Source organism: Molothrus aeneus, chromosome 9 (assembly GCF_037042795.1).
Source record: "Molothrus aeneus isolate 106 chromosome 9, BPBGC_Maene_1.0, whole genome shotgun sequence".
NCBI lineage: Eukaryota > Metazoa > Chordata > Aves > Passeriformes > Icteridae > Molothrus > Molothrus aeneus.
The window spans coordinates 14,744,656-14,772,023 of NC_089654.1; the positions used below are offsets into that span (position 1 = coordinate 14,744,656).

Consider the following 27,368-nt stretch of genomic DNA (forward strand, 5'->3'; position numbering starts at 1 on the left):
GCGGCCCGGCCGGGCCGGGACCCCCCGCGGCTGCGCCGGCGGCCGCGAGCGGGAGACGGGGCGGGGCGGGGCGGCCGCGGCGCGCGCCAGCCGCATTCCTGGGATGCCGCGAGCGCTGGACGCGGCCGCGGCCCGGAACGCGCGACGTCAGCGCCGCGGCGCACGCGGCGGCCCCGCGCCCTATATAAGGCGGTGGCGCCCGCCGCCGCCTCAGACCGCGCCGGCCGCGCTCCCGCTCTCACTCGCACGGGCTCCCGCTGCACCGGCGCTGGACATGGGCTCCGCGGGCACCCGGCCCGCTCTGGCGGCCGCTCTCCTCTGCCTGGCCCGCCTGGTAAGTGCCGCGGTTCTTCCCGCGGTCCGGGAGAAGAGAGAGGGAGGGAGAGGAGGCGGGTCGGGTGGCTCCGCTCGGCTCCCAGCGCTCACCGGACGCTCCGCTCCGCAGGCTCTGGGCTCGCCTTGCCCCGCCGTGTGCCAGTGCCCGGCGGCCGCGCCGCAGTGCGCCCCGGGCGTGGGGCTGGTGCCGGACGGCTGCGGCTGCTGCAAGGTCTGCGCCAAGCAACTGAACGAGGACTGCAGCCGATCGCAGCCCTGCGACCACACCAAGGGGCTAGAGTGCAACTTCGGGGCCAGCCCCGCCGCCCTGAAGGGCATCTGCAGAGGTAAGCGGTGACCCCGCTCCCCCGGGACGGACCCCGCGCCCCGCGGTGCCGGGGTTCGGTAATTTCGAGCCCATGTATGGTTATGCTTTGTTGTCGGTAGCTTGGCAGAAAGGCACATGACTTCAGCAGTCTGGAATGCGATTCAGTATGTCTGGGCTCCGCTAAACGCACATAAGGAAAAGTGATTCCTGACTAAGTTATTGTTCTGGCCCCGCGTCCCCGGGGGGTTGTAGGGAGCTCCGCCGTACATTGAGTTTAACAGACCAGCAAATACCTGTGCTTAAACCAGCGATTCCCGCTGCTCACCCCCTTCTTTCCCTTCCTGTTGATCTCTGCAGCACAGTCCGAGGGAAGACCGTGTGAATATAACTCCAAAATCTACCAGAACGGCGAGAGCTTCCAGCCGAACTGTAAACACCAGTGTACGTGCATAGATGGAGCTGTGGGCTGCATCCCGCTCTGCCCGCAGGAGCTCTCTCTTCCCAACCTGGGCTGCTCCAGCCCCAGGCTGGTCAAAGTCCCCGGGCAGTGCTGCGAGGAGTGGGTCTGTGACGAAAGCAAGGATGCACTGGAGGAGCTGGAAGGCTTTTTCAGCGAAGAGTTTGGTCCGGATGATTCCGAAGGCGAATTAACCAGGAACAATGAGCTAATTGCCATTGTGAAGGGAGGCCTGAAAATGCTACCCGGTGAGTGTAGGTTTATCTGCGTGACAGTTAAGGGGAGGAGACTAGAGGGTGGCTAAAACTTAGACCCCTTAGACCCCAAGGGAAAGAAAAAAACCTAGTGAGAGAATATATTTAGACTAATCCCTCCTTTTCTTTGCCAGTTTTTGGATCCGAGCCACAAAGCCGAACTTTTGAGAATCCCAAATGCATCGTGCAAACAACCTCTTGGTCCCAGTGCTCAAAGACGTGTGGAACTGGCATCTCCACCAGGGTGACAAATGACAATCCTGACTGCAAACTCATCAAAGAGACCAGGATATGTGAAGTGAGGCCATGTGGCCAGCCCAGCTATGCCTCCCTAAAGGTAAATACACTCTTCTGGTGTTCCTCTTCTCTCTAAGTTGCTTCAGGTAGGGGGTAAAGGCTGGAAAAGAATCTCCTGCTAATAATGTGATTGCCTTTCCTTTGCAGAAGGGAAAGAAATGTACCAAGACAAGGAAGTCCCCCTCCCTGGTGAAGTTTACTTACGCTGGCTGTTCCAGTGTGAAGAAGTACCGGCCCAAGTACTGCGGCTCCTGCGTGGATGGCAGGTGCTGCACACCCCAGCAGACCAGGACTGTCAAGGTCAGGTTCCGCTGTGATGATGGGGAAACCTTCACCAAGAGTGTCATGATGATCCAGTCCTGCCGCTGCAGCTACAACTGCCCACATGCCAGTGAAGCCTATCCCTACTACAGACTAGTCAACGACATTCATAAATTTAGGGACTAACTTGTGGTGGGGGTGGGATGCAAAACACAATTTTGAAGCACCCAGCCATGGAGAAAGGACTTTTGATGGAAGTGGTGCCTTGCCCATTTGAGGGCAACATTGAGATGTTACAGGAGTGCACTGTGCAACTGGACACTAATGCAACAGAGATTTAAGCATACTTAAAGCTTCATAGTACTGGAGCAACTCTACTGCTTCTTTTTGGAGCACCTTATCTAATTATATACTGTTTTCTGTTTGTAAGTGATCAGATTAATGTTTTGTTCCGGTTATGAAAACTTTTCTGTCCTGTTCAATTTAACACAATGCTTCTTCCCCTTCCTTCAATCTTCTCCCACCCTTTCTCAACTAAGTTGGAAGTTACATTCCTTCCTGAGGTGGGCACCTGTGGGGTGTTCACAGTGGCAGCTATTATGTACCAACTGTAGTTTAATGGCAAACAGAAATCAGTTGTTTTAAAGCTGAGTATTTTATTTATCAAACTGTAGCTTTTTGTTTGTTTGTTTGTTTCCTCTGAGGTTTTTTTTACCCCTTCCAGCCCCTGTAATACTGGAATAAGTTGTAAATGATTTTAATTTTATATTCAATGAATTAAAAGAATTTATTTATGGAATTAATCATTTAATAAAGAAATATTTACCTAACTACTCTTAGTAGAGTATTCTGATAGGCAACAGGCTTAAATACAGCATATGCAAGAGGTTTCTGTAAAAACTTGGAATTCTGAAAAGTTTGGATTCTCTGAAAGCAAGGTCTGCTGCAGATGCAGAAATGGACTAAAGAGCCAAGTTTAATTCTTTGGATAAATGATGTTTTGAAGGAGTGTCTGCAGTCTGCAACCCCATGCTTTAGAAAGTATAGAAACATAGAAAGAGCTTCTTGGCACTGAATGCAAATCTTTGATAGACTGTCAGATTATTCAAGCTGTCCTGGAATTTCCAACATAAGGTACTTCATTAGAATGCAGTGCATGCACGGTGATGTTGAACATTGGGGTGAAAACGGTCATCAGGTCTCACGTTTTTGGTGGCTGGTTTTTGCAAATTAATACATTTCTATGGCAGAGGAATGCTTCCTACAGGCTGCAGGAGGTAGTTTGCTTTCACTAAATTCAAATTAAATGAGCTTGAAGCAATGACTTTTGTTAATCCTAATAACACAGTGATGAAAAGTAAACATACTGTTAACAAGAGAAGAATGTGAGGAATTTCAAGTACTAGTCCCAGAGTAGAAACTAGTAGTACTAGAGTAGAAAGCAAGGGAGCTACTCTTTTCCTCACTTCCCCTTCCCAATTTTAAATATGCAATTACACTTTACGTTGTGGGACACAGATGACATTTGGCTAAGCAAGGGAGCTTACTGGCATGCAGTAAAAAATGACATTTAAAGAAATGAACTAGAGCAGGATCTGAGAATGCATCCAACGCTGTACACTTCTGGTTAGCCTAAAGCTGTGCTACAGATAAGACTGACAGGAAACCTGCAACAGGGTATTACTTTCTTCTTGTGTGGGTATTTCTCTGTCAAAAGATTCTCCCACACTCTTCAGCAAGAAAGACACTGCACATAAAAAACAGACTGATTTTGAGGTTTTAGAATTGTGAAGGGGTGTCATCCAGTGTCATTAGTTACAAGTAGAATTGGTTAAGGGTCAATTTTTTATTAATTAGATATAAGTATCTCAATAAAATAAATAGCCAAATATCTCAGAAGCTTATCTGGCAGCTAATGCTTTGTCTGAGAAAATACAGCCTTCCCTCTTTTCTGCTCAGTCAAGTTTTCTCCCTGAAGGCGTTCAAAAGTAGAACTGTTTTGGAATTCACCACCTGGCCACCAGTCTCAACTGTACCTAAACTTGTCTGTACAGTATTTGTTGACAGCAGAAGGGTAAAACTCAAGGAAGCACTTTTGTTTGGCTTCTCGGTAGATCTAGCAGTGAACACTTCACTACATCAGCTGCTGGCTGGGAAACCATCAGGTTTACTGTTGGGTTACTGTCGGGCAGGGAAGAGGATACACTGCTCCCAGACAGCCAGCAGCTGCAGGGCATTCCTGCCACAGCCACTGTCACCCACACTTGAATGACATCCATCTTCACAGCAGCGCAGGTCACAGCTCCCCAGAAATCACAGGTACGTGTGACTGTACACAGAGACTGCAGCTGTGACACACGTCATGGACAAACAGCAGCCCTACCGACTCCTGCTGCAGCTCTAGCACAACCTGCCCTTGGGCTCTTCCATGGTAAGGGGTGCCTCTGTACCCTGCCACTGGAAACATGTGCTGTTGGGAGAATAAGGGCTGTAGAGGTAGGTCAGATAAATACTAAGTGAAGTTATCCTGTATAAAAAGAGTAAAATGAAACCCACTAAAAAAACCTGCAAGTCTTTCAAAGTGGGGCTGTCACTCCAACTGGTCATCACTCATATAGTCCTCTCTTCTAGTTTGCATTTCACAATTACATGGCAAAACTACTTTTACAACACTGTGAAGGGAATCACTGTCATTTTTTGTGTGTCATCTTTGTACTTGCTTTGAAATCTTTACATCCTCTGTTGTTCTGGCAGAATTAAAAAAAACTTTAAGTAGTGGGTGTGTATATATAAAGGATTATAAACTCAGGTTTCATGAAGTGAAGCAGCAGAGCTTACAGGTAAAGTAATGAGCACAACTATAATTGTATTTATTGTCAAAAACTAAAATATCAATATTTTAGTTTAGAGGAATATTTAGTTTAGAGGAATATTAGATGAGGAGTTAGGAACACAATAAATAATGTACATAACAAAAAGCTGTGCATTTGGAGCGAATTCAAACCCTGAAAGTCAAGCCACCAGCACCGTGTGGAGCTCCCTGGAGCTGGGCAGAGCCGGGGGAGTCTCGACACGCCAGGAAGGAGAGCGGCACCGCCTCAGCCTTCAGCGCAGGTTGCAGCACTGTGCCCTGCACAGAGCCCTGCTGCAGCCGCCCTGCCTGTGCCCTGCACAGAGCCCCGCTGCAGCCGCCCTGCCTGTGCCCTGCACAGAGCCCCGCTGCAGCCGCCCTGCCTGTGCCCTGCACAGAGCCCCGCTGCAGCCGCCCTGCCTGTGCCCTGCACAGAGCCCCGCTGCAGCCGCCCTGCCTGTGCCCTGCACAGAGCCCCGCTGCAGCCGCCCTGCCTGTGCCCTGCACAGAGCCCCGCTGCAGCCGCCCTGCCTGTGCCTGTCCTGTGCGCCCCGGTCCTTCGGCTGCTCCCTGCCCAGCCCCTGCTGGCACTGTCCCGCCGCACCGGCACGGGGCACTCGGCCGAATGCGGTGCTGCCGCCACAAGGAGCGTTTCTCACACTACAGGTTTAGGATCGAAGGAACGCGCAGCCTTGTGTTCCCCACGCTTATTTCCTTGATGGTGGTAAGCGCTGTAATATCGAGGGTACGCATAAAATCTTCCCGACTATTAGTGGAGACAAAGTTTCAGCTTCCCTAAGTGCTCCATGACAGGAAACATAACAAAAGCAGGAACACACAGACAGACTTCCATGACTACACAAAGTCCTTGTGGGATGCTGCCAGCTCACTCCTCTGCAGCAGCAGCAGCAGGTGGAGGAAAAGCAGATACCGTACTGACAGTGGCAGTGGTACTACTGAACCCTCGTGGGGCTGTGAGAATCTCTTTATCCACACAGCAATTCCTGCAGAGCCCATGGCAGATGAGTCCCCTGGGCTGCCTGACCCAGCTGACACTGTCTGGGAGCAGGCCCATCTCCCTGCTACTCGTGGGCAGCCGCTGGGCTATGCAGGAACAGGCAGTGACCCTGTGATCACTGGCATTGCTGCAGGAGGATTTCCAGTCCACTGAACCTGCATGAATCCCTCACATGTAATGAGGACTGAAACAGAAAAGTTTGCAGTGGGAAGTCATTCCTGGTTGGAAATCAAACCTACCTACACAGAAGCAGTTAAATGTGTCACACCAGAGACTTGCTCTTGCCAGATGCTTGCCCTTCTGAGCTGATCCTGCAGAAATGCATGTGCACAATTTAGCTCACTTGTTTAATCAGTGAAACTATTTCGGTGCAGGGCTCCAAGTGCTCAGCACACAGCAAGAGAAAGCTGTATAATTTCCCAGCTGCTCTGCCTCAAGCCAGTTCCTTTCATGTAGACATGTTCCCATTTTCACCTTCACAGTTTCTTCCTGCATATTACATAGCCACAATTAAAACAGCACACAGAAACAGGGAGGTATCACAGAGAAAGCAGTAACATAAAACTAGCTTTGGAGGTACTTAGAAATGCACTCCAATGCACAGACAACTAAACTGCATTAAGTGCAGTGAGTGGTGTCTAGAAAATATAAATCCTGCAAAAAAACCCCTCCAACCAACAGAATGATATAATAAGCATCTCTCTATCATGCTGTAAAGACCAAACAAGAAACTGAAGAGATGGCATCCACTACACTATGGTTCCCCCCATAAAACTACATAGCTATGACTTCTATGTACACAATTTATATTGGAGAAGATCCTGAAAGACCCCAAGGCACCATTCACATAAGCAACTTCATCTGTCTTGAAGTACAACCACTTATGGGATGGAATGTAACAACCATCCAGGAGGAAAACATTAAACAATTTTTTTAAGTTTTCTTCTTCATGTCAGAAGAAATTCAAAGGTGGGGTGAACACATTTGCCCAGATGGGAATCCAGCTGGGACATACACATTAACTATTTCACCTCCTGACAAGTGTCAGTTTCAATGAGGATGAAAGGACTCAATTTAAGTGAGAGAAACAATCAGCAGTAGCCCAGCAGTGTTTTGAGACCACTGAATGTCAGATTAAAAGAAGCCCAGTACACCAGCCAAGTCAAAGACACCGGTTTCTCTGAAACTACTAATTTCCTTCAGCATCTCAAACCAACCAGGTTTGAGAACAACTCCTACTTAGTCTACTTGTCAAAATCAGACAACGAGATGCCATGGCTGTAAAACCAGCAGTCTGTTAGAAACTTGAAACAAGAAATGCATTTTTCTCTAGAGGCAGGTATTTGTGCTGTTGTGGAACAATGCTGCTAAAATCAATATGGATGCCCAAGCACAGCTGAAAGTAGAAGCTGGGAAAAAAGGTCAACAAAGAGATACCACTGAGAATTTAGATCACAGAATCACAGAAATGCTAAGCTGGAAGAGACACAACAGGATCATCAAGTCCAACTCTGGGCCCTGTGCAGGAAACCCCAGGAGTCACACCATGTGCTCAAGAGCACTGTCCAAACACATCTTGAACTCTGGCAGACTGGTGTGGTCACAGTTCCCTGGGGAACTGTTCCAGTGCCCAAACACCCTCTGGGTGGAGAAACTTCTCCTGACATCCAACCTAAACCTGCCCTGACTCAGCTTCAGGCCGTTCCCTCGGGTCCTGTCACTGTCACTGAGCAGAGATCAGTGCCTGCTGCTCCTCTTCCCCTCCCGAGGAAGCTGTGACTGCAGTGAGGTCTGCCCTCAGTCTCCTCCAGGCTGAACAGACCCAGTGCCCTCAGCTGCTCCTCACAGCTTCCCCTCGAGGCCCTTCACCATCTTTGTTGCCCTCCTCTGGACACTCTCTAATAGTTCAGTGTCTTCCTTACATTGTGGCACCCAAAACTGTACACAATACTCGAGGTGAGGCCGCCCCAGTGCAGGGCAGAGAGGGACAATCCCCTCCCTTGCCCAGCTGGTGATGCTGTGCCTGATGTCCCCAGGACATGGTTGCCCCTGTTGGCTGTGTAAAAGTGATGGGGACTTCTTGCCAAGCTTCTAATGCCACCCATCCATTCTTTTTTACTATCTACACCTCATCCACTGACTTAATGCTTACCTCATTTTAGCACAGCTCTACTTCCTATTGGCACTCTTGGCAAAACAGACAAGTTCTGGAGCTGCAATACAGACCCAGTAGAGAACCTGGAAGCAAGGAATGGAAAGGCAAAAGCAGCTTTCACAGTTGTTTCTTCCTTCTCCTTGAAGCAGAATAGGGATGATGGGAAGAAAGTGGCAAAACAATTTTTAAAACAGTTTTGATTTTCCACCATCTGAAATGATGCAGGAACCAGCCAGCTCCCAGTGTAGTCATTTATTCTCTAAAAAAAGACTCCCTCTCCCTTCTCATTTCTATTCTTCCTTCTCTGGCATATTGTTTTGACCTCATTCTGATTTGCCATGCAACCACATGAACAGCTGTACTCATGCAGCTGATACAAAAAGAAGTCTCATGTAAATGGATTAGATAAATACAAGGACTACTGTGACAGTAAATTAAAAAGGAATTAATTTCACCATTTCTATCATGAGTGCACAAAGACTTTCCCTTACTCCAAAGGTAGGCAAAACTCTTAAATATGGGAAGTGGCTTTCCATATTTTATCACTCTATTGATTTTTCCTGCCAAAAAACTCTACTATAGTAAAATATCCTGAAAATGCTTTTCTGCAGGAAAAGCTAGCAGCAGTGAAATCAGGCCAGGCTAGGGGAACTTTGCTTCCAAAGCAACAACAAAAAAGCTACAGTGCACAGGACCATTGAGGGGAAGAAGCTCTTGCTACAAAAGCATCACTAGAGCAAAGTCACTGTACTATGGGTCTGTGAGACCTGCTGGGGCATAATGAGAACGCACTTCTGCTAACAAATCACAGACAGCAGAACAACTACCCCTTTTTTACCTCATTTTACATGGCATCTATAACTTCCCTTTCAGTTTCAGTATTTCTATTGAGTTATTTTTGCTACCATTTCTTGTCTTGCATACATGTGATTTTTTTCCATTTCACCACAGATCTCCAGCAAATAAGACCATATGCACTACCATAGCAACATTTTAATACAAACACAGTGTAATCTTTGTTCACTGAAGTACACAGTTCATTACTTTTTCTCTTATTAACAGAACCTGCATCTGCATACAGTTTAACTGAATGTCATAGCAACAACATAAACATCAATTCAAGATATTTTTTCCTTTGGAGGGCAGAAGAATAAATGTTTTCAGGAAAAGAGTGTGGGACTTCAAGCAGAATGAAATGTTTGTGACTAAACAGGGCCTGAAGTTACATCATCAGGGCTGTGTATTTACACTTGGAAAGCCTGCTCTTGCACGGTGTTATACATTCTCAGCTCCTACAGATGTCAACAGAGAACAGCCCTATCTGGCAGGGCAAGGACTGAATCCCAGCCATGCTGATACACAACACATAGCTGGGACTTGCTATCAGCACTCCCATGAACGCAGAAATCCAGGTCCTGCTTCAGACTGGAGTTCACGTTCTGCACTGAGTTTTCCTCTAAAGCAGAGTAAAACTGCACTGTTGACTGGAGTAACACAAACTAGTCCAGTTTTTGTCTCCAAGGACCAGTGCCAGCCACACATTCTGTGGCATGACCCTCTTTTCCTCTACGGATCAACAATTCCTAATGCCAGGATAAAGGTAGCAAAACTCAGAATTCCAATGTGTTCATTCAAAACGGAGCTGCTCCACTGACAGGGGGTACAACTGTTTACCCATGACAACTCAATTATGCCTCATCTCCCCAGGAAGTTCTACAAAAAAGGAAAAGAACCAAGTTCTCTCCCATGGCTGAATCAGTCCTACTTCCCAGCTATTGCTGTGTGCTTAGCTATGCTCTATTTTTGTCCTTTAAGGTTTGTGAAAGGGATGACATCATTAAGCTTTTAATTTTTTTAAGTAGTGTTTTCATTCAAGACAAGAGCCTTTACTCTTTGTAAGCTGATAGTCCTTCAGCTCAAGCATGTTGAAAAGTCTAAACATTAAAAGAAATGCTGTAACAACACTACACAGAAATAGCTTGTTCCCTCTGTGACAAATAGTTTATAGAGGAAAATAAATGAGTAAGCATAGTAGGCATAAAATCAAGCACTCAATGCAAGCTGGTGTTGAATGACGAAGATTAAAACAACATCACACAGTTCTCATTCACAGACATGATCTGTTCTGAATCAAGGCAGAGTCCTGTAGGGATCTGTGTGTAATGGGACTACAATAGTATGTTTTCAAAATGGACAGAATGGAAGCCCTCTAGGAAGCCTCAGCTCTGTGTCTTAAATTTCTAGCTCTTGACCAGAAATTTAAAAAATACAGAAGATACTTTTTCTCTCTTCTGTTTATTACAAGATGCCTGTTCCAGGTTAGGTCACTAAAAAAAAAGAAAAAAGAAAAAAAAAAAAGAACTTTCCTTCACTGCCTATGAAAGTGTTAAAAACATCTGCCTCCTAGAACAACAGTACATAAACTGATTAAATCAAGAACATCATTATTATGAGGAATTATGACTAATATGAAGAATTTTGATTTCTTACTATAAAGAAAAATTGAAAAAGCTTAGGAAAACTGAATAAAATATTTGAATTGCATTTTGATTTGTATTTGATCAATCACTTCTGTTCAAACTAGTGTAATTGTAAAAATAGGTAAGCAGTAACCTAGTTGGAAAGAATGACAAATGCTACCTTCAGTCTGACTGAACTCTGGGAGATTATTCCCAGCTTTGTCTAGGAAATTTCAGTTCTAGTAACCACCACAGGAATAATGTTTTAAAGCCTTCTTTAAGGTGTAAATCTGAAGGACAGATTCAACAGCATCTTCATTTAGAAATAAATTATGTTGTGTTTTGACTCACAAGGAAGCTTAATGTAGATTTATATAAGAAAAAAAACCCCACAGGCAAACCCTTTGGTACAATTAATGAAAACCCCCAAGAGCACAGGAAAGTAATGCAAATCACAAATCTGTGCTCCTCAGCCAAAGACTAATCACACACACATGCATATCAACACTACTACTTGCAGCACTCCCATTTTCACTGTGCTCTGAACCCAACAGAAGTGCCATGCTTTTCCTGCAAATGAAACATTTTCTGGCAAATGAACTGTGGCAGTTTTGCTATTTGGCTCTTTTACTGGTATTACTATGAATGAGTTCAAGACTGGTCTAAAGTAATTTGTGGCTACCAAGTCAGTGTGCAGCAATCACTGATTAGGAAAAGCTTATTCACTTTCACTGAACTGAAAAAATACGAAAGCAGCACCTATAGCTAGGAATCCTGGTCCTTTAAAAAGGGTTAAAAAAACAAATGTTGAAACAAGAGGTGGGCAGAGGACCAACAATGACTAAGAAAGAAAACAGAGCACAGGTGGCTACTGCCAGGCGAGAAGAAAAACTTTCCTGTTTCACCAGAGGTTGCAAAACACATAAGAGAAAGGACACATGATACCACTGGGAGAAAAAGTAGTATGTGACTACAAAGGTCTGATGCTCTGGCCAAACTTCAGTAGTGAGCTGTCATGGTAAACAATTTATTAACTCCAATTTCTTTACAAGGGAAAAAAACCCCAAACCTTCTAAAACTTTGAACATCTCAGAAATCCTGTCCACGCAGCATGGCTGGTGAGGGCCCAGCAGCCTGGAGCCCTGAATCCCAGACTGAGGGTCCAGAAGCCTAAACCCTCTCCTGTACTGCTCCCCCAGCTTCCTGCTACCTCCAGAAGCTCCTTCACTGCTTTCTGTTGTGTTTCCACCCACAACATCAGCACTGGCAGAAGGAGACATGACTGAAATACCACCTTCATGGCAATTCAGCACACACCCCAGGCCACCAACACACCAAGGTGCTTGTCTCCAGCAGGAGACAGAGTCTGGGAACTAAGGCAGCAGCAGCTTCAGAGAGCTGTTTAGAGTGAACATGAACTGAAGACAAATGCTGGCTTGGCCAGACCCCTACAAAACCAAGGCAAAGGCTGGTGCTGATTCCTGAGAATGCCCTGGTCAGTGGGGAGAGGGGCTCACCTGGCTTGCACTACTTGGGGCATTGCTGTTCTCATCCTCCACAGACCCCACAGCACAGGGGACTTGGATACAGGACAGCTGGTCTCTGATCTAAGAATCTTTGCAGAAGTTAACAACTGTCAGCAGACAATACAGTACAGGAATTTGTTTCCTTTACGATTTGTTTTTAAGTAGGTAAATTTAGCTGATATGGCAGTAAGTATTTACAATAACCAACTGCAGCAGGTACTAGGAATATGAGATGCATAACACAAGCATTCTTTAGAGGTCCAGTGTTATTTGCATTAGTGCCACTCTCTATGCATCCATTTCTAGGGATATAAAAACACATGCTAATTTAGAAGACCTGGAGAGAAGACCAAACACATTTGCAACATGCCACCCTGAAAACACAGTCTGACCTCTCCATTAACATATGGAACAAGATGCAACCAAGTAAGGAACAAAAAAAAAAAGTATTGCATCAAGCACCCAAAATGTCACCAGACAAGATCAAAATTAACATAAGACCATTTTCAGTAGCTCAGTGTTACACAGAAACACTGTAGAAGGAAACTGATCTAATGAAATAACTGTACTTTTTTTCTCAGTAAATTTAAGCATTAACACTCAAATCAACATATAAATACAAATATGTGATCAGATATTTAAACTCAAACATTTGGCACTGAACCGGTTAGGGAAAAAGTAAAAACAATGGTGCAATTAAAGACTGCAATTCAGTTAGAATATTATTTTCTTTTGGAACCACAATTCCCCATCTTTTGATTTACATCCCTAAATATGCATTATTAAACCCAAAAATAGTCAAGCACTTTGATAGTGCTAGCTTTAGTAAAGGAAGTTAAGCCAAACCTCTAGGAACTTAGTTGTATCAAAAGAATTTAATTAAATAATTAAAAAAATAAAAGCTCATTCCATCCTGTTCTCTCAAAGAACTGTCATGAACTGTCCTGAATCTCCCCTTCTTCCACAGATGAAAGGGATGAGCTTTCATTGTCTGAGTTCTCTGCAGGCTCACTGCCATCTGAGGATACAGAACACAAAAAACAAACAAGCAATTAGTTTCAGCAATGTTGTTTGCTCATCATACAGAAGCAGTTTCGTATCTTCTTCTCCTTTTAATCACTCTTTTCTTTAGGACAGCTATTTCATAAGACATAAAAAGTTTCATGACATAGGACAAAGCCCTGGATAGCACCTCATTGTTGAAGGAGAAAGAAAGACAATGCTGAGAATCCTTTTATCTTTTAAATCTTGGTCTTTCAGTCAACCAGCAAGCAGAATATTTATCCCCCACAAAATTCTAGATCTACTGAGAATTTTAAATTATTCTTTTGGCTTGTTTTAAATGTTGTTTTCTGGGATGTCACAGACATATATCACAACTGTAATGAATTATAAATAATTTACACTTTTCCTAGCATTTCAGTTAAGATGAGGAACTACAGAGAAACTGGAAAGGGAAAAATTAAATTCCACTTGTTTTAGCAACCCAAAGATAGTGATAAGCTATGTACATCCATAAGCTAAGGCTGGTGAAGTTGAAGGTACACAATAACTTGTGCTTTAGGGCACAGCTGTTGTGCCCAGCTGAGATCATAAAGTGAAATTCTCATCTCCAAAACTGGTCTTCAGCCTCACACCCCACAGATCCTTCTTAAACGAGCCCTGACCCTGGTCACCTTGTGCTGATGTCATCAAATGCCACTTGGTTGGTGACACTCAGGCAGCACAAAAATAAACTACAGCAAAGTAGGCCCATGAATCACACTCTGCTCTCATTGTTATTTTCAGTATTTGATCTATGAATTCAAAGATGCATTTGAGCATTTAGTATCAGAGGTTTCATTAAGAGAATGTTACCAAAAGGAAGCTGATGAAGTATAGCTACTGTCTGGTGAAGATAAGTTCTACAGCTGGCAAACATGAATAATACACAGGACACAGTGTGCACCTGTACAGTTTCCAAGGAATTTGTTCAAGAAAATAGAAGCATTTCACCCAGCAACATCAGAGGTCACATTTTGTCTATATTAAATCTAGTGTATAATCAATTAACAGTTATATGCCAGATATGTACTGAGTAATGCACAAAGTAAGGCCTGTGAAAGCTTCCATAATCCCCTGCTATCTTCAGCCATGACTGACCCTGTATGCTGAAATCAGAGCACCTGTAGGTTTTGCTGTTAATCAAGTCAAGCAGCAAAACATCACATAAAAGAATGTGGCAATCTTCTGACTCACAGCAACGCTCCACAGATAGATTTTACTCCTGTTACAGTAATATTTAACAAGAATTATAGATTGTCTTCACTAAAAAAGAGCATACTTGTATGGTGCTGATAGCATTGCCTATAAATTAGGATTGCCCAACCATGTCACCATAAAACTGTCTGCAGTTTACTTATAATGTAAAATTTAAACTCTGAGTTTAAGTTTTTCAGTGGCAGTTTCCTTTCTCAATCTTTATTTTCCTTATGTAGTTGAAAGTTTCAGCCAAAATACTTCAGCCATTTCTGAAAAGAATAATAGGAGGAATAGGTTTTATACTCATTAAATCCTAGCAGTTTCTCTTTGAAGGTGTCCAGCTCTTGCTATCCTCCACCTATTCCCCACCAGTCCTTGGGGGTTACTACTTGAATCTCAGGGAGAATGGTGATGTTTCCCCAGCATGTGCCTGTTGCTGTGGCGATGAAAACTTGATTCTGTTGTTTCCTGGGGAAGGAGGTAGATCTGAGATTGCTCAGGAAGGAAGCAGATTTTAGCAACTAAATTCCCCCAAGACTTTGCTTCTTGTTCTAGCCTGAGTTCCTTGCAAAGAGGGTCAGCAGGGTTATGGCTGCCTGAGCCCCACGCTCAGCAGACACCCTGCCACATGTCCACCCCTGGCAGCTGTTTGCCTGGAATGCAAAGGGAGGTCAGCACCAGGCTCCCAGCAGGACAAGTGTCACAAGTGTCCCTCTGGGCATGCCAGCAGGCAGAGAGGAAAGGCAGCACTGGGGGCAGTAGGATCAGCAGGGTGGATGGCTTGGGAGGAGAGGGCCACTGATACAGAGAGCCATACATGGCAAGGAAACTGGACTGCAACAAACTCTGAAGATACTGTAGCAGAAAGGTCACTTCTTGGGAGATGGGAAGGGGCTAAAATACTTCTCTGATTACAACAGAGAATTCTCCCTGGACAGCCTGGAGGTTAACGTAAGGTTTGCACTTTTAGCAATTATCTGTAAAGCAAACTGAAAACTGTTTTGCTCCTCCTATGTTCTTTAAAGATCACATGCAATAGAAAAGCACAATGATTTTGACACACTAACTAAACCAGTACTTTGTCTTCAGGCAGAGTAACAGCAACAAAAAGTCCTCCAGCTTTTATATTCATGTTGTGAACATGCTTTTCCTCAATGAATCTGAAATCACTATCACATGTTTCTACTCTGAACAGAAAAAATACCAAGAACACAGGTTCCTAACCTAACTCAAGGCCAAAGTTGATTATTAATATCTTAACTAAGAAGATGACAGTAAGTTATGACAAAAGTTGTGAAAATCATAGTATTTTTGCCATTAGCTGTAATTTTTGCTATGTCACACCCAAGACAACTTAACAGGGAGCTAATTAATTCATTTTTATGGAATCTCTATAGAAACAATTAAAACAACAACAACAAAAATCAATGGTTCTCAAAACCTGAAATGGCTGTTAGTGTTCTCAGAACCCCTGCAGGGATGACCACACACCAAATGATTCCTGCAGCAGAGGAAGGTTACTGTCCCCAAGACACACACTTGCACTGCCCTGTGGCAGAGCTGTTGGCACTTCCCAGCTATTACTGGCTCTCTCTTCCCCTGCTCTGCCTTTTACAGAGGAAGTAGGTGCTGCAGCAGCATGGCCTCAAAATACCGTTGTTCAATCAACACTTCCTTGAATCTGCACCCTTAAAAGGACAATCTCCCGATTAGCTCAGGAGACAATGACAACCCCATACAGATTAAGTACATGAGTCAATCAATTGTAATTCCCTCCTGAACTCTAAGTCATAGAGGTACAGCTGAGTACTGAAAAGCAAGGCTCCTAGAAAAAGAAATAATGGATGAACTCAAAAGCTGCCAGCTTCATGTACTGCAGTGTCTGTATGTGCACTGCCAGGGTGTGCACCCCAGTTACCAGACCCGACCCCCACCTCATCCCCTGGACTGCTCTCTCAGCAGTGCATAACTCAAGGAATTGTTGCATGCCACATACTTGGGCCCAGATTGCTCTCACTTAGGGGATCACTCAGTGTAATCTAGCCAGAACAGCCAAGCTCCATGGAGGTCCACATCACTGGTACAATATTCTCAGTCTCATATTTTATCAGTCACATTATATACATATAGAGCCATGGTTGAGCTGCTGCAGGGAAACAGTAACTGCAAATATATATCAGAGCTTTTTTGCAAAAATCTGTAAGAATTAGAGACTGGCCCATCACAGAAAGTTATGAGATATGATAATTAAGGTGACTAGGTGGGGGACTAGAAGATGAGAACTGATTCCCTCTTTTAACAGCTGAAATATCTTTGAGCAATCTTTTAGCTTTAGAAACAGATGCTGGAACAGGAAGCCTTTATACTGGGGAGAAAAATTGAAATTAACTTAGAAACTAAAAGCAAATTCCTGCTAGATCTGGATTCTCTTCTAAATTAACTCCAAGATCAAAGTTCTCCCTCAACAAAGTAATGTTTAAAAGATAACACTGTGCATTTAACTCACCCAAAAAGCAACTTTGCCATTACGATTTCTAATAACTATCTCACAACTCAGAATTATTTGTCCAATGTTAGAAGCTATGCTAGAAAATAATGGAGAATGATTCTTTGCATGATTATCAGGTTTATTTAAAATTCATCTTCCCCAGACAGCCTGACTCTTCAGGAATAATCAACTCTGTCAAACTTTGCTACATAAAAAGAAGTTAGCACAAGTCTCAATAATTGTTTCACCTTAGTGGCTAAAAATATATAAAAAAACAGTAAAGCACCAGTAAACAAAGTTAATAAAAACACATCCAATACAGCTCATGGATGGATGCCACCAGCCAGCAATTTTAAGACAAGAGCATTCATAACAGATTCTTCTATAGCCTTCTTTAAGCTTCAGAAGGAAATATAAGACATATTGCTCATTCCTGGCAGTATCCTTAACTACTGTTTATATAACTAAAATATCCAAGTATAACATAACAGGAAATAAATATGTACTCACCTTGGCCAAGGACCACCATGTCATTCTTCAGTGTTTTCAAGACCACAAATAATGTTGGATACTCAATTATTACTTTGCCTTTCAGATTATCTAGAAGGCTTCTGCTGGCATCCAGTTCATTGTACCTTAAAAATAACAGGAAGTTTACTTTGGATTTTAATACTAGCAAGGACATAATGTACATTTGCTGTGGGGGGGAAAAAAAAGAGTAAAAGGCTTTCTGGCATTTCACACAATTTTCAGGTGATACCATGTCCAGAAGAACTACCTTATAATTCAAATTACATATCCAGTCTTATACTCCAACTACATATTTTTTTAAAACCTTCCTTATATCTAAGCATAAAGAAAAAAAGGAGAATGAAAGTCAAATTTCTCCAAGGGTTGAAATGTTTTATTATGCCTTAATGAATATCTTTAGCATGATAAAAGAAATCTGATAAGGACATAGGGCTATCAAAATTGATACATTTACCAAAACCTGATTCTAAATAAAAAATAACATTTAATATTTTACTTACAGGTTTAATTTACTTGATTAGTAGTGTACCTTATTTTTCACGTTTGCTTATAAATTACCAGTGAAGCCCTAGGAAGATGAAACAAAACTACAAAATCACAACGTACACTGGAGCTCTTAGAGCTCTGTTTTTGTAGGAGAGATATCCTTGTTCTGATACAGGAGCATTACAGCAATAATTTCTAAAAGATGGTACAACAGCTGCTATGCCAGAGCAAACCTCTGCTCACAGCAGCATCAGTGAGAAGCTCCCTGCAGAAATCCCCACGTGTGTGTGCTCCAGAGGCACAGGACTGGATGTGCAGTCCCTTCCCAGGAAAGGGCTCCTCTTCAGCCCAGGCAGTGAGAGCAGGTGCATAACAAATGATACCACAGTAATGGAAAGCAAACTGAGCATCCTCTCCACAATTATTCTCTCAAACTACAATGCTCTCCCCCAGCTCTTGAGCTACAAACCTGGATGTGTGATTTTGTGGAAAGGAAGGGAAGTATTTCAAAGGCTTCTACAAGACGGACTTTGTTGCCTTCACTTACCAAAATGAGGCATCCAAAGGATGCTCTGATATTATTATGCTGCAATCTGAGTTATGCAACTTTCTGTATGCAGCATTATTAAATTATCAGTAAGCCAATCTAAGGGTAGATGAAGTTCAAAACCAAAATATACTGTAGGCAGTACATGTGGTATTTCCCATAGCTGCTCTACCTCCTCTGATCATTAACATATTATACAGTTGTGTTTTCTTTTGCCAAAACCAAAGGGATGGGTGAAGAAAATTATATACTTCATGATTTACAATAGTGTGTGATTAAAAGCAGTACACTGGGAGTCAGCACACAAGAATACTGGAGGTAAACCAGGAATTGAGTTCCTGGGATTTAAGGGAAACTTAGTTTGAGCAAAAACTCTCTCATTTTCAACTTCATATCATCATGAAAATATTTGGTTTCATGTTTCTCTCAAGCCAAAGTAATTATGACCTCTTCTTATTGAAACCCTTGAAAAGGGATAACAGTACATTACATGTCTTATTGAATGAATGCATTCATAAGTTGTGGATTAACACACATGAACAGAAACATATTTACTGCTTTATTTACAGTACTCTAAATGCAAAGTATGGCAATACCTTTCCTTTGGCAAGGACCTCAACACATTCCTTTCTAGTTAAGCAAACATTTACCACCAAGAGGCTAAAGTAATTCACATGCCACAATACACTTTCCATTATCTCATATTTTAGACAAAACATCTTTAGCGTCCAGCTTGGCATAAGATAAAACATTTGTACTTAAAACTATTTTATGATAGTAAATTACTGAAGTGTTAGATCACTGAGTCAGAGCTTTATCTTTTTTTGTTAAAAGTAAATTTTATTGGTTGACAGTGACAGGAAAGACATGTAAATTTTTAGTCAATAATCTGAGCCATAAATTTCAGGAAGAATGTAACAAAGGAGCTTAATGCTTCTCTTATTTAAACTTGCCTGTTACTGTATATATTATCCAAAAGACCTAACTCTACCATATTTTCTACTTCATACACAAGTGCAAGTTGAGGTTTTCTGCTAATCCACCTGTCAGGCTCTTCCTTGACTGTGCATGCTTAAAAGATCTCAAAATAAAACTATTATTCGTCACATGAATTCCAAAGTCTACTAAAGAACAGCTCTTGAGCAAGACTGATTTTTCAGGTTATCTCAGAAAGACCAGGTCGTGATAAAAACCTTCCCAATTTCATCCCAGAGCTAGAACAAAGTCATGCACAGAGTGTCAGAGGGTGAACAATAGAAATCTATGGGCAAAAGAAGACTGCCCTGTAGGGTTTAACCAGAAGCCTACACACACACACACACTCTTCTAATTTTTACTTATGAAAAGGCTAGACCTGTTTAGAGAAAAATGAAATGAAATTGCCTTTTTTACAAGTCTTGTAATTTCCTGTAGTGACTATTCACCAGGATGAGCTGAGGATGTAGAGCAACACTGGCATAGTAGGCCCTTCCATGTATGTGCAGCAAATTGGTCTCACCAAAAGCAGGAGATAGAAGAAGGAGAACATCACAATCCGATATTACCAGATAACCTTTTATCACCACTTTTACCCACTAGTTTTGTTTCATTGGGATTGCATAGCCTGTGTGAGAAGAACCCATCAGGAGCTGTGGCCTTTTTCAAACCCATCCTTCACTGTGCACCTCAACTGACAACCCAGTGAAATGAAGAACAACCAGTGTCAGTCTATCCTTTCATTTGGACTCTTCCTTACTCCAGGACCACCTGCATGAACCAACTTAATTGAGGCTGTCATCCTAAATGAACTCCTTCACCCCCTCATCCGGGATGGATTTGAGATAAGCCTGGCTCCAAACTTACTGACCACACCAACAACACCATTGCCTTAACACCCATCTTCACCTCTTTCTTTTAAACCTCCCCTCTGCTTTCTCCTTATTCCCACTGCCCCATTAATGCAAGTTGTCTGCACTATGGCTTCCTAATCCCCGTATTCAGCAGGACTTCTCTTTGCATGTTCCCTTTCCATCTTCTTTCCTTCCTGGTATTTACTTTCCACATATTTTCTTTTTCCCTTCCTTATGTTCCCTCAGCCTCCCAGAACAACACCCACTATCTAATAATACACTTTGCTTATTATTTTCTTGCCCCAAGCAAGGCTTTATGCCCATGCTGCAAAGCAATAATTAGGCCTGGATTTTTTCTTTATAAGAAATGACTCCATTTATAAGGACCACAAAGAGATGATCTTAGACAACCGTTTTTGATTTTAGCTGGAATGAAATAACAATAACTGCTTTTTGAAGAACCGAAATTAAGTAGAATTTGCCTGCTAGCAGGGAGTTTAAAAGCCTACAAAAATTGTGACAACTGAGAAAATTTAGCAAGATTCAGCAATCCCACATCAGTTCCCATACAAACTGTTATATCTGCTCTATGAACAGTTGTTACCTTTCACAAAATACTGAAATTATTATGTCCCTGCACTTCTGATAGCATCTGTGAGTTTCTCCAAAGGCATGCTTCACTATAGTTATTCCACCACCTTCCAGGAATTCAACAATTCAGTCTCCTAATCTGTCTCCCACAGGCAGGAATGCCACATTAGGTCACTGCATCACAACAAGTTCCCCTCAAATGGAGCCTGTGGCTATAATCGCAGTGGCGTAACTTGTCTCCATGAATTCAGACAGCAGGAAATTCCCTGCTGATCAGGTTTTCCTGAATGTCATCTACAGGAATTTTTTATTCTTTAATAATAATAAAAAAAAATCTGCAATCTGGAATTAAAGATAAATTGTAGCCATGTTATTTCTTTAGTTTGCTCTTCTATACACTGAAAAGAGAACAAACAAGTTTTAGTGATCTAAATAATTATAAATATTACCAAAATGTGTATTTGTGTAACGACAGTTATGATTTCCCTGTGAGAGTGATCAACTAAACTGCTTGCACATATTTTACACAAAGATGACTTTTCTTCCTAGAACTGAGTGGAAACATCGAGGTATTTACTTGGCATAACTCAGATACAATAAATCACACTATCTATTTTGGGCCTAGTCCTAAAAATCCACAACCAAGCTTACACTAATGTATGGGAAGAAAAAAGGATTTTTTTTCACCAGACCAAAGAGAGTAGCATTTCCTACGTATTTGCATATGCCTAGAAGGGGGCAAAGACTGGGTACAGCATTTAAAGTCTCTCCCAAGCACTCATTCTGAAGTGCTGCAGTATTGCAAAGATAATAACTAACAGATGGACTTTCATTCCTAAGTGGTGAATAACCTCTTCGTGTGGTTATGATTTGGTGAACATTGAAGTAGGGAAATGCTCTCTTGAATTAGGTATGAAAGGAAAACTATGGCAGAAAGTAAACACAATGTATTGAAATAATGCACAGTATTTATATTTAACTTTGTCACTAGAATTCTGACATTCTAAAAAACCTAAACCAGTGAATTTGATTAGTCCAAATACATGACAAAATTAGAAAACTCAATGTGCAAAACAGCAGATATCTTAGAAACAAACAAACACAAAAAATCCCTCAAGACTTGCCATAATACTTCCTTTATAACTAACTCTTACCAACAGCAAAACAATATGAAGGAATACTCTCCCGGAACACTCTTTTAAGGAAAGAGAATGGGAACCTAGCCCAAGTTGATATTTTAATATGAAAAAAAATACACTACAGTTTACAGAAGTATTTAAAACCTGCCAGCTTCTCCTTTCACTCTTGGTTACATTTCTTTTCCTGGTCTAGGACCTCCATAATTTGCCTCAACAGAGATTCATGAACCTCTCCTCCATACTACTGATACCTGCATAACTTAGTCAATACCAGTACAGACCAGATGCCTGGCCAAACCCTTTTCAAGTCAAATCCCTATCCCAAGCAACACTTTCATCAAAAACATACTTTTTCTGGGGAGAAAAAAAAGAAAATTAGGACAAGAAATGTTCTCTTATCAACCATTTGGACTACGACCCCTGCTAGAAACCAACTAAAAAATACAGGAAGAAAAGTTGCCAGCATAACAGGAAAGCATCTTGGACATCATCACCACTTCCCAACTACACCTATGTTCACAGAGCAAATAAAGGCACAGCTAATTATTGAGACAACTATGGAGCTGTTCCTTTTCCTTGTCATATTTCACCCATAGGTCATCCTCAAACAATGACTATACTAAGACAAGCTGTAACAATCCAAGGTCTCCTCTCTTTCATGGGCTAAGAAAGCTAAGAACTGTTGAAAAGTCAAGTGTAAAATGGGGAAAAGAAAAACTGAACTCACAACCCCCCTCTTAGGACAAACGTATTTCAGGCCGTTTAAACATCCTGCAAGGAAAAAAAGTAATATCCAGGTGAAGATAGCAGGAACAACTGTCACCTAAATTATATGACACAATAGTAGATGTCCAGAAAAACTCATTGGTGTTTTTCTAGAAAATATACAAAACAGTTAATGGAGAGAGGAGTAAAGTAAGAGTACAAGTATGTCACCATAGATGCACAAAGGCTGTCCTTGTTTAAGCCTCTTGAGAATGAGGCAATTGCACAAAGGAAGAAAAGCACTTTAAAAGTTGATTAATGGCAGTAATGGAAAAATATATCAATTGAAGGCAAAACCCATTAAGCAGAAAGGCAAGTGCTTCAGCAATTTAGTGGACTGAGCTTTAAGAGTGATGTGGTAAAAGGATTCAGGATCACAATAATGATCTAAAGATTAACTGAAGTACAGAACATTCTGCATCTTTTAGTTATAAAACAAAGTACAATAAAACAAAGGGAAAATGTGAAACTAGCAAACGTCAGTTTCTTGCATTTGGCAGAATTTGGTGCAAAGACTACAGAAATAGAGTGATACTGAATTTCAAGAATGCAAATTCTTTCCCCATCTCATAAGACATAATGAAAAAAAAGAACAAAAATCCAGCAGCAAGTAAAGATGCTATAATTCAAGTGCATCACAGCAATAGCTCTTTACACACATGGGAATTTACCTACTTTGTGAAGCCAGGCAGCTTCACAAACTGCTCAAAAGCTCAAGGTTCACAACTCTTTAAATACTATAGAGCTGACATATGAAAAAAACGCAAACCACAATCATGTAAGGCCACTATGTGACTTAGATAAAGAAACAAAAGAGCCTGAGTTAACACTAGCCAGAAGACTTATTGTGAATATGAAATTTCACAAGGGAGAAGTTCTGATTAGTAAGACAGTGAGCTGGCTACTGCAGATGAATGCAAAAATGGCAAAGGCATCAGTGGCATATTTAGTATAAGTAAAAGCTATGCATGGTTCCCCAAAATGCAGAGAAGTCAAAATAGGAATCTTCCATCACTAATACATTATTGGCACAGTCACAGGGAAAAAGCCAATGTGGTAAATCTACTTTACTGACAGCATACTGATACACAGCCCCATGAAACCTAACCATAAATAATTTTACAGGTGCATGGGTTATCAAGGAGTATCAAGAGGTGAAATGATAAACACTTAATACATCAAGTTCAGAAAACGAATACATCAAATCTCATTTGACAAATTAGCGCAAGCAGGCAGTACACTGCTAAAATAAACAAATACAAAACTGATGAGAAATCCGTCACTGTAATTGGAAATACTTTTCTTATTATGCTTGAGTTAATCTCATGAACCTCCACTTCAGGAAGAATTGACCCTTCTCTAATTTTGAATCCCCGAAGAGCAAGTATTAACTTCCAAATTTACCTCATATGGAGAGAGTCTAAATACCTTTAACACTCTGTATTGAATGGTGGAAATATATTCAAAAATTTTATACTTATTTTCATGGGAATCACAGTATCACAAACATTCCATTAAGGTAACAGGTTACCAATGCTTTACAATAAAAAGGAAAAGCTATGAAGTAAAAAAAACAAATTACTCTCTTGGGAAACAAGCAGGAAGGTCAATTCCTGCTTGGCAATGTTGAAACAATCAGCCCTAGCTCACTTCCGTCAAAAGAGAGTTAAAAAAAAGCGGGATTCCCCTTTGGCAGGATCAGGAGGAAAGAACAGGTTTTCTCCTTCCTGACAAGAACGTGAAGAAGTTGTCCTCTCCTCTTTTTCTTTAAAAAAAACTGATGGCTATGCTGTCATGTTTTCACAGTGCTGCAGATTCCAAGCTCAGCCTATCACTTCAACTGTCCAGCACAGAGTTTGTATCTTTGCTTCTAGAAGCCTCTTCAGCCTTTCCATGCTCCTGGTCCCTGAAATTTAGGGACTGTGCTAACTCTAAGTCAGCATCTCATTGGTTTTTTCTGCCAAGAAACAGGAGCAAATCTGCTTGTTCCTTCAGAAGAATATTTAAATAGTAACCCACAGAGTTGAATTAAGCCCCTCAATAGATCTCACAGCTCTTATTCTATACTGGAATGGGACAAGGTTTCAAGATCACTTTGGTTCTACAGCTCATTTTCACCAGCTCCTTTCCTCAGCCAAGGGGCTACTGATTATCCAGCAGGGTTTTTCCAACTATAGCAATTTCTTGAATTTCATAGCCTGTTTTCCTGCCTTCTAGCCTGCCTTATATGTGCATGCTACACAGCAGATGAACTCGCATGAGGACTCTTTCCATACTATACATGTTACATAGGTACATACATATAGGGGAGTTCCCCTCTGTTCTCCAGTAGAAATGGCAGGCTGGAGCAAACTGCAAGATTTGTTCTTGAAACAGCTGCACATTCTAAGAGAGGACAGAAAATTTGCTTGTGCCTGTGCTGAGTAGGCTGCTCCTATGCTTTAAACCCAGACACAATGAGAAGAAGAGAATACTGTGTACAGTTTTTCTGGTTTAGAATTTGGGGTCTGCCAACCTGCTTTGCAAGCATGAAGTGTCTGGGGTATTCAGATCTGCCTGTGGTGCTTACAGAACACCACTACATGGCTGGACAGGTCAAACAACAGCTGAAGCCAACCTTAATGCCCTTACTGTTCTCTCATCTCCACCTCTTTACTTACACATTCCTCCTCTGCAAGTTGTCTGGATTTAACTTGCTGTACTATAGACAGCAGAATTTTGGAGTGGAGGTTATGATCTCAAAAAAATCTCTGTGCAATAAATGTCTCAGTCAGCAACTCTCTAGCTGGGACACTCTAGAAACCCTAATGCAATACCATTAATTATAAAACCGTTCATCCAAAAGAATTCAGCATGGATTACAAAACATTGGATTGTTACTTTAAAAAAACCAGGCGTCTACTGGTTCATAAAGGAATCCCTTTCAAGAAAAAATGATTGCACAAGATAGTAAGATGGACAAACTCTGGGTGTTTTTGAAATCATCCCAAAAATCTTTTGAAAGGTCAAGTAATTGTAGTCAGACATCATTAACATTTAACTATGCTTGCTATGAATTCTGACCATACATACTTACTATACTCAGCAATGAGTAGTTTTTTGCTTTCCATCTCTGTTGTGTAACAGGATTTTACTGAAAAATGTAAGTAGCTAGGAAGGAAAGTGACTGTTTTTTTACAGTAAAAGCTGTGTAACCTGGCATCTGCTGCTCTGCATTGCTTTTGTCAGCAGAAAGACTGATGTTCAGATAAAGAAGGAGCATGTGAAAAATGACACTGAAATGGCTGCAGTAACAAACTAGGAAGTCTGAAATGACCTGCAGGAAAACGTAAGGAAGTATTCAGTAAGAAAAGCAAGAAGTTTTAATTCAAAAAACCCCACAAACCAAAATCCAACACTCTGGGAGAAAAACAGCAGCAAATTTAAATACACAGGAGTGCTGTGTTTAAGAAACAGACTACAGGCCAAATTCTATTTCCCCTTGAACGGCACAAAGTCACCGGTGCCTGACTACAGTTGTGCAGAATGTGAAGAATGACTATTGTAAGCTGGCTCCCTGCTTTTGTAAAGCTGGCAGAGCTGCTTTTGTGCCAGCTACTGCAAGCTACAGAGAAGTAATGAATTCTACTGTCAATCTTCTGGCATAGGTTAAAGCCAGCTTGGGGTCTGTTCCAACTCATGCCAAGGCCAGCAGTTCAGCCAAGGATTTGTATCCTTAATTCCTGTCTCATGTATATTGTCTACTACACAAATGTGAAAAGAAATTGCTTCCTAAGTAAGACTAGAGAATAATAAATAAAGCACACCACTTTTCAACATTTGCAGAAAATGCAAAGAAGAAATAATGCCTGAAATGTACTAATTCTAGCACACTTGCTCTGCAAGATGAAGTTTCTTTTTAAAAGAAACTGAGTTATGTGTGAGAAGCAGAAAGCAAAGACTCTAAGTTCTCTTGGTTTTACATGAAGTTATTCACAAATGATAATGCAGAAGGAAGTGTCTAAGGAAAACATAAACAGCTCAACACTTAAAGCTACTGTCAACATATTTCAATAACAGGGTTTTTAAAACAATCCTAAAGTAACTGACACAAGTATCTAATAGACATTTTTAAAGATAAGGAAATGAATAATCTAAATGCTACATTAAAAAATGTGGTTCCATTACATTTCTACTGCTTTTTGAATTCCAGGATAATTTTCCAAAAGTATGTTGGCTTTATTTGCCCATACTAAGACAAAAAGCTTCACCTTCCTGAATCTATTACTGCGACTACTGCAACCTACTGATGAGATCTAACCCATAGTTATTTAAAAACAATAGACTACAAAAGAAAATTCTCTTTGAGCACAGAGCTAAGTCATCCAAGGAAATAACTTTCATTTCTGCCAGCTGATCTTGAGACAGGGAAGTGATCCAAAATTACTAACATCATCCAGCCTTCTGGAAAGCAACTGAATTAAATCAGTTAAAGCAAAAGAAGTGTTCACCACCATAAAACAATGGCATTTATTAGAGGAGAACCTCTGATACTTGTTTAGCAGATTTTCTTCCCTGTGGTCCACAAGAATTAAGTGCCAAACATGCCATTATTCTCATGTGCCCCAGCCAGTGCCACCACAGACAGTTAAGAAGCTCCTTGATGTTGGAATTGGCACAAAAATCCTTTTGGTATTTTTGCTTTCTGAGTAATTGAAGCATGAGCTACACCAGTATTTCTGATACAGAAAACAATTCTACAACTGATTCTGTATCCATTCCTGTATGATGTGGCAGTTTTACAACAGGAAAGTGACAGGATATAGTCCGGCACAGTTCTGTACTCCAGCT

General features: G+C 41.7%; 2 protein-coding genes across 2 annotated transcripts in view; one reads left to right on the top strand and one right to left on the bottom strand.

Annotated features, from left to right (window-relative positions):
* The first annotated feature begins 230 nt into the window (after positions 1–230).
* CCN1 (cellular communication network factor 1) lies at positions 231–2,736 on the top strand. Its single transcript, XM_066556062.1, has 5 exons — positions 231–334; positions 446–662; positions 1,001–1,348; positions 1,489–1,691; positions 1,799–2,736. Exons 1-5 carry the CDS (start codon positions 275–277, stop codon positions 2,096–2,098), a joined length of 1,128 nt encoding a protein of 375 aa, XP_066412159.1. The 5' UTR covers positions 231–274; the 3' UTR covers positions 2,099–2,736.
* Positions 2,737–12,777: 10,041 nt separating this feature from the next.
* The window catches only part of ZNHIT6 (zinc finger HIT-type containing 6), a 29,932-nt gene continuing 15,341 nt past the window's right edge, over positions 12,778–27,368 (bottom strand). Inside the window, exons 9-10 of the mRNA XM_066556037.1 lie at positions 17,161–17,285; positions 12,778–12,939 (exon numbers count right to left, since the gene is read on the bottom strand). Of these exons, the coding sequence (XP_066412134.1) occupies positions 12,854–12,939; positions 17,161–17,285 (211 nt within the window). The 3' untranslated portion in view covers positions 12,778–12,853. The remainder of the gene's footprint in view (positions 12,940–17,160; positions 17,286–27,368) is intronic.

Coding starts and splice junctions, on each gene's coding strand:
- CCN1 (XM_066556062.1), top strand. CDS start 275: ATGGGCTCCGCGGGCACCCGGCCCGCTCTGGCGGCCGCTCTCCTCTGC. Junction 335..445: donor TCCTCTGCCTGGCCCGCCTG/GTAAGTGCCGCG, acceptor TCCGCTCCGCAG/GCTCTGGGCTCGCCTTGCCC. Junction 1,692..1,798: donor CCAGCTATGCCTCCCTAAAG/GTAAATACACTC, acceptor TTTCCTTTGCAG/AAGGGAAAGAAATGTACCAA.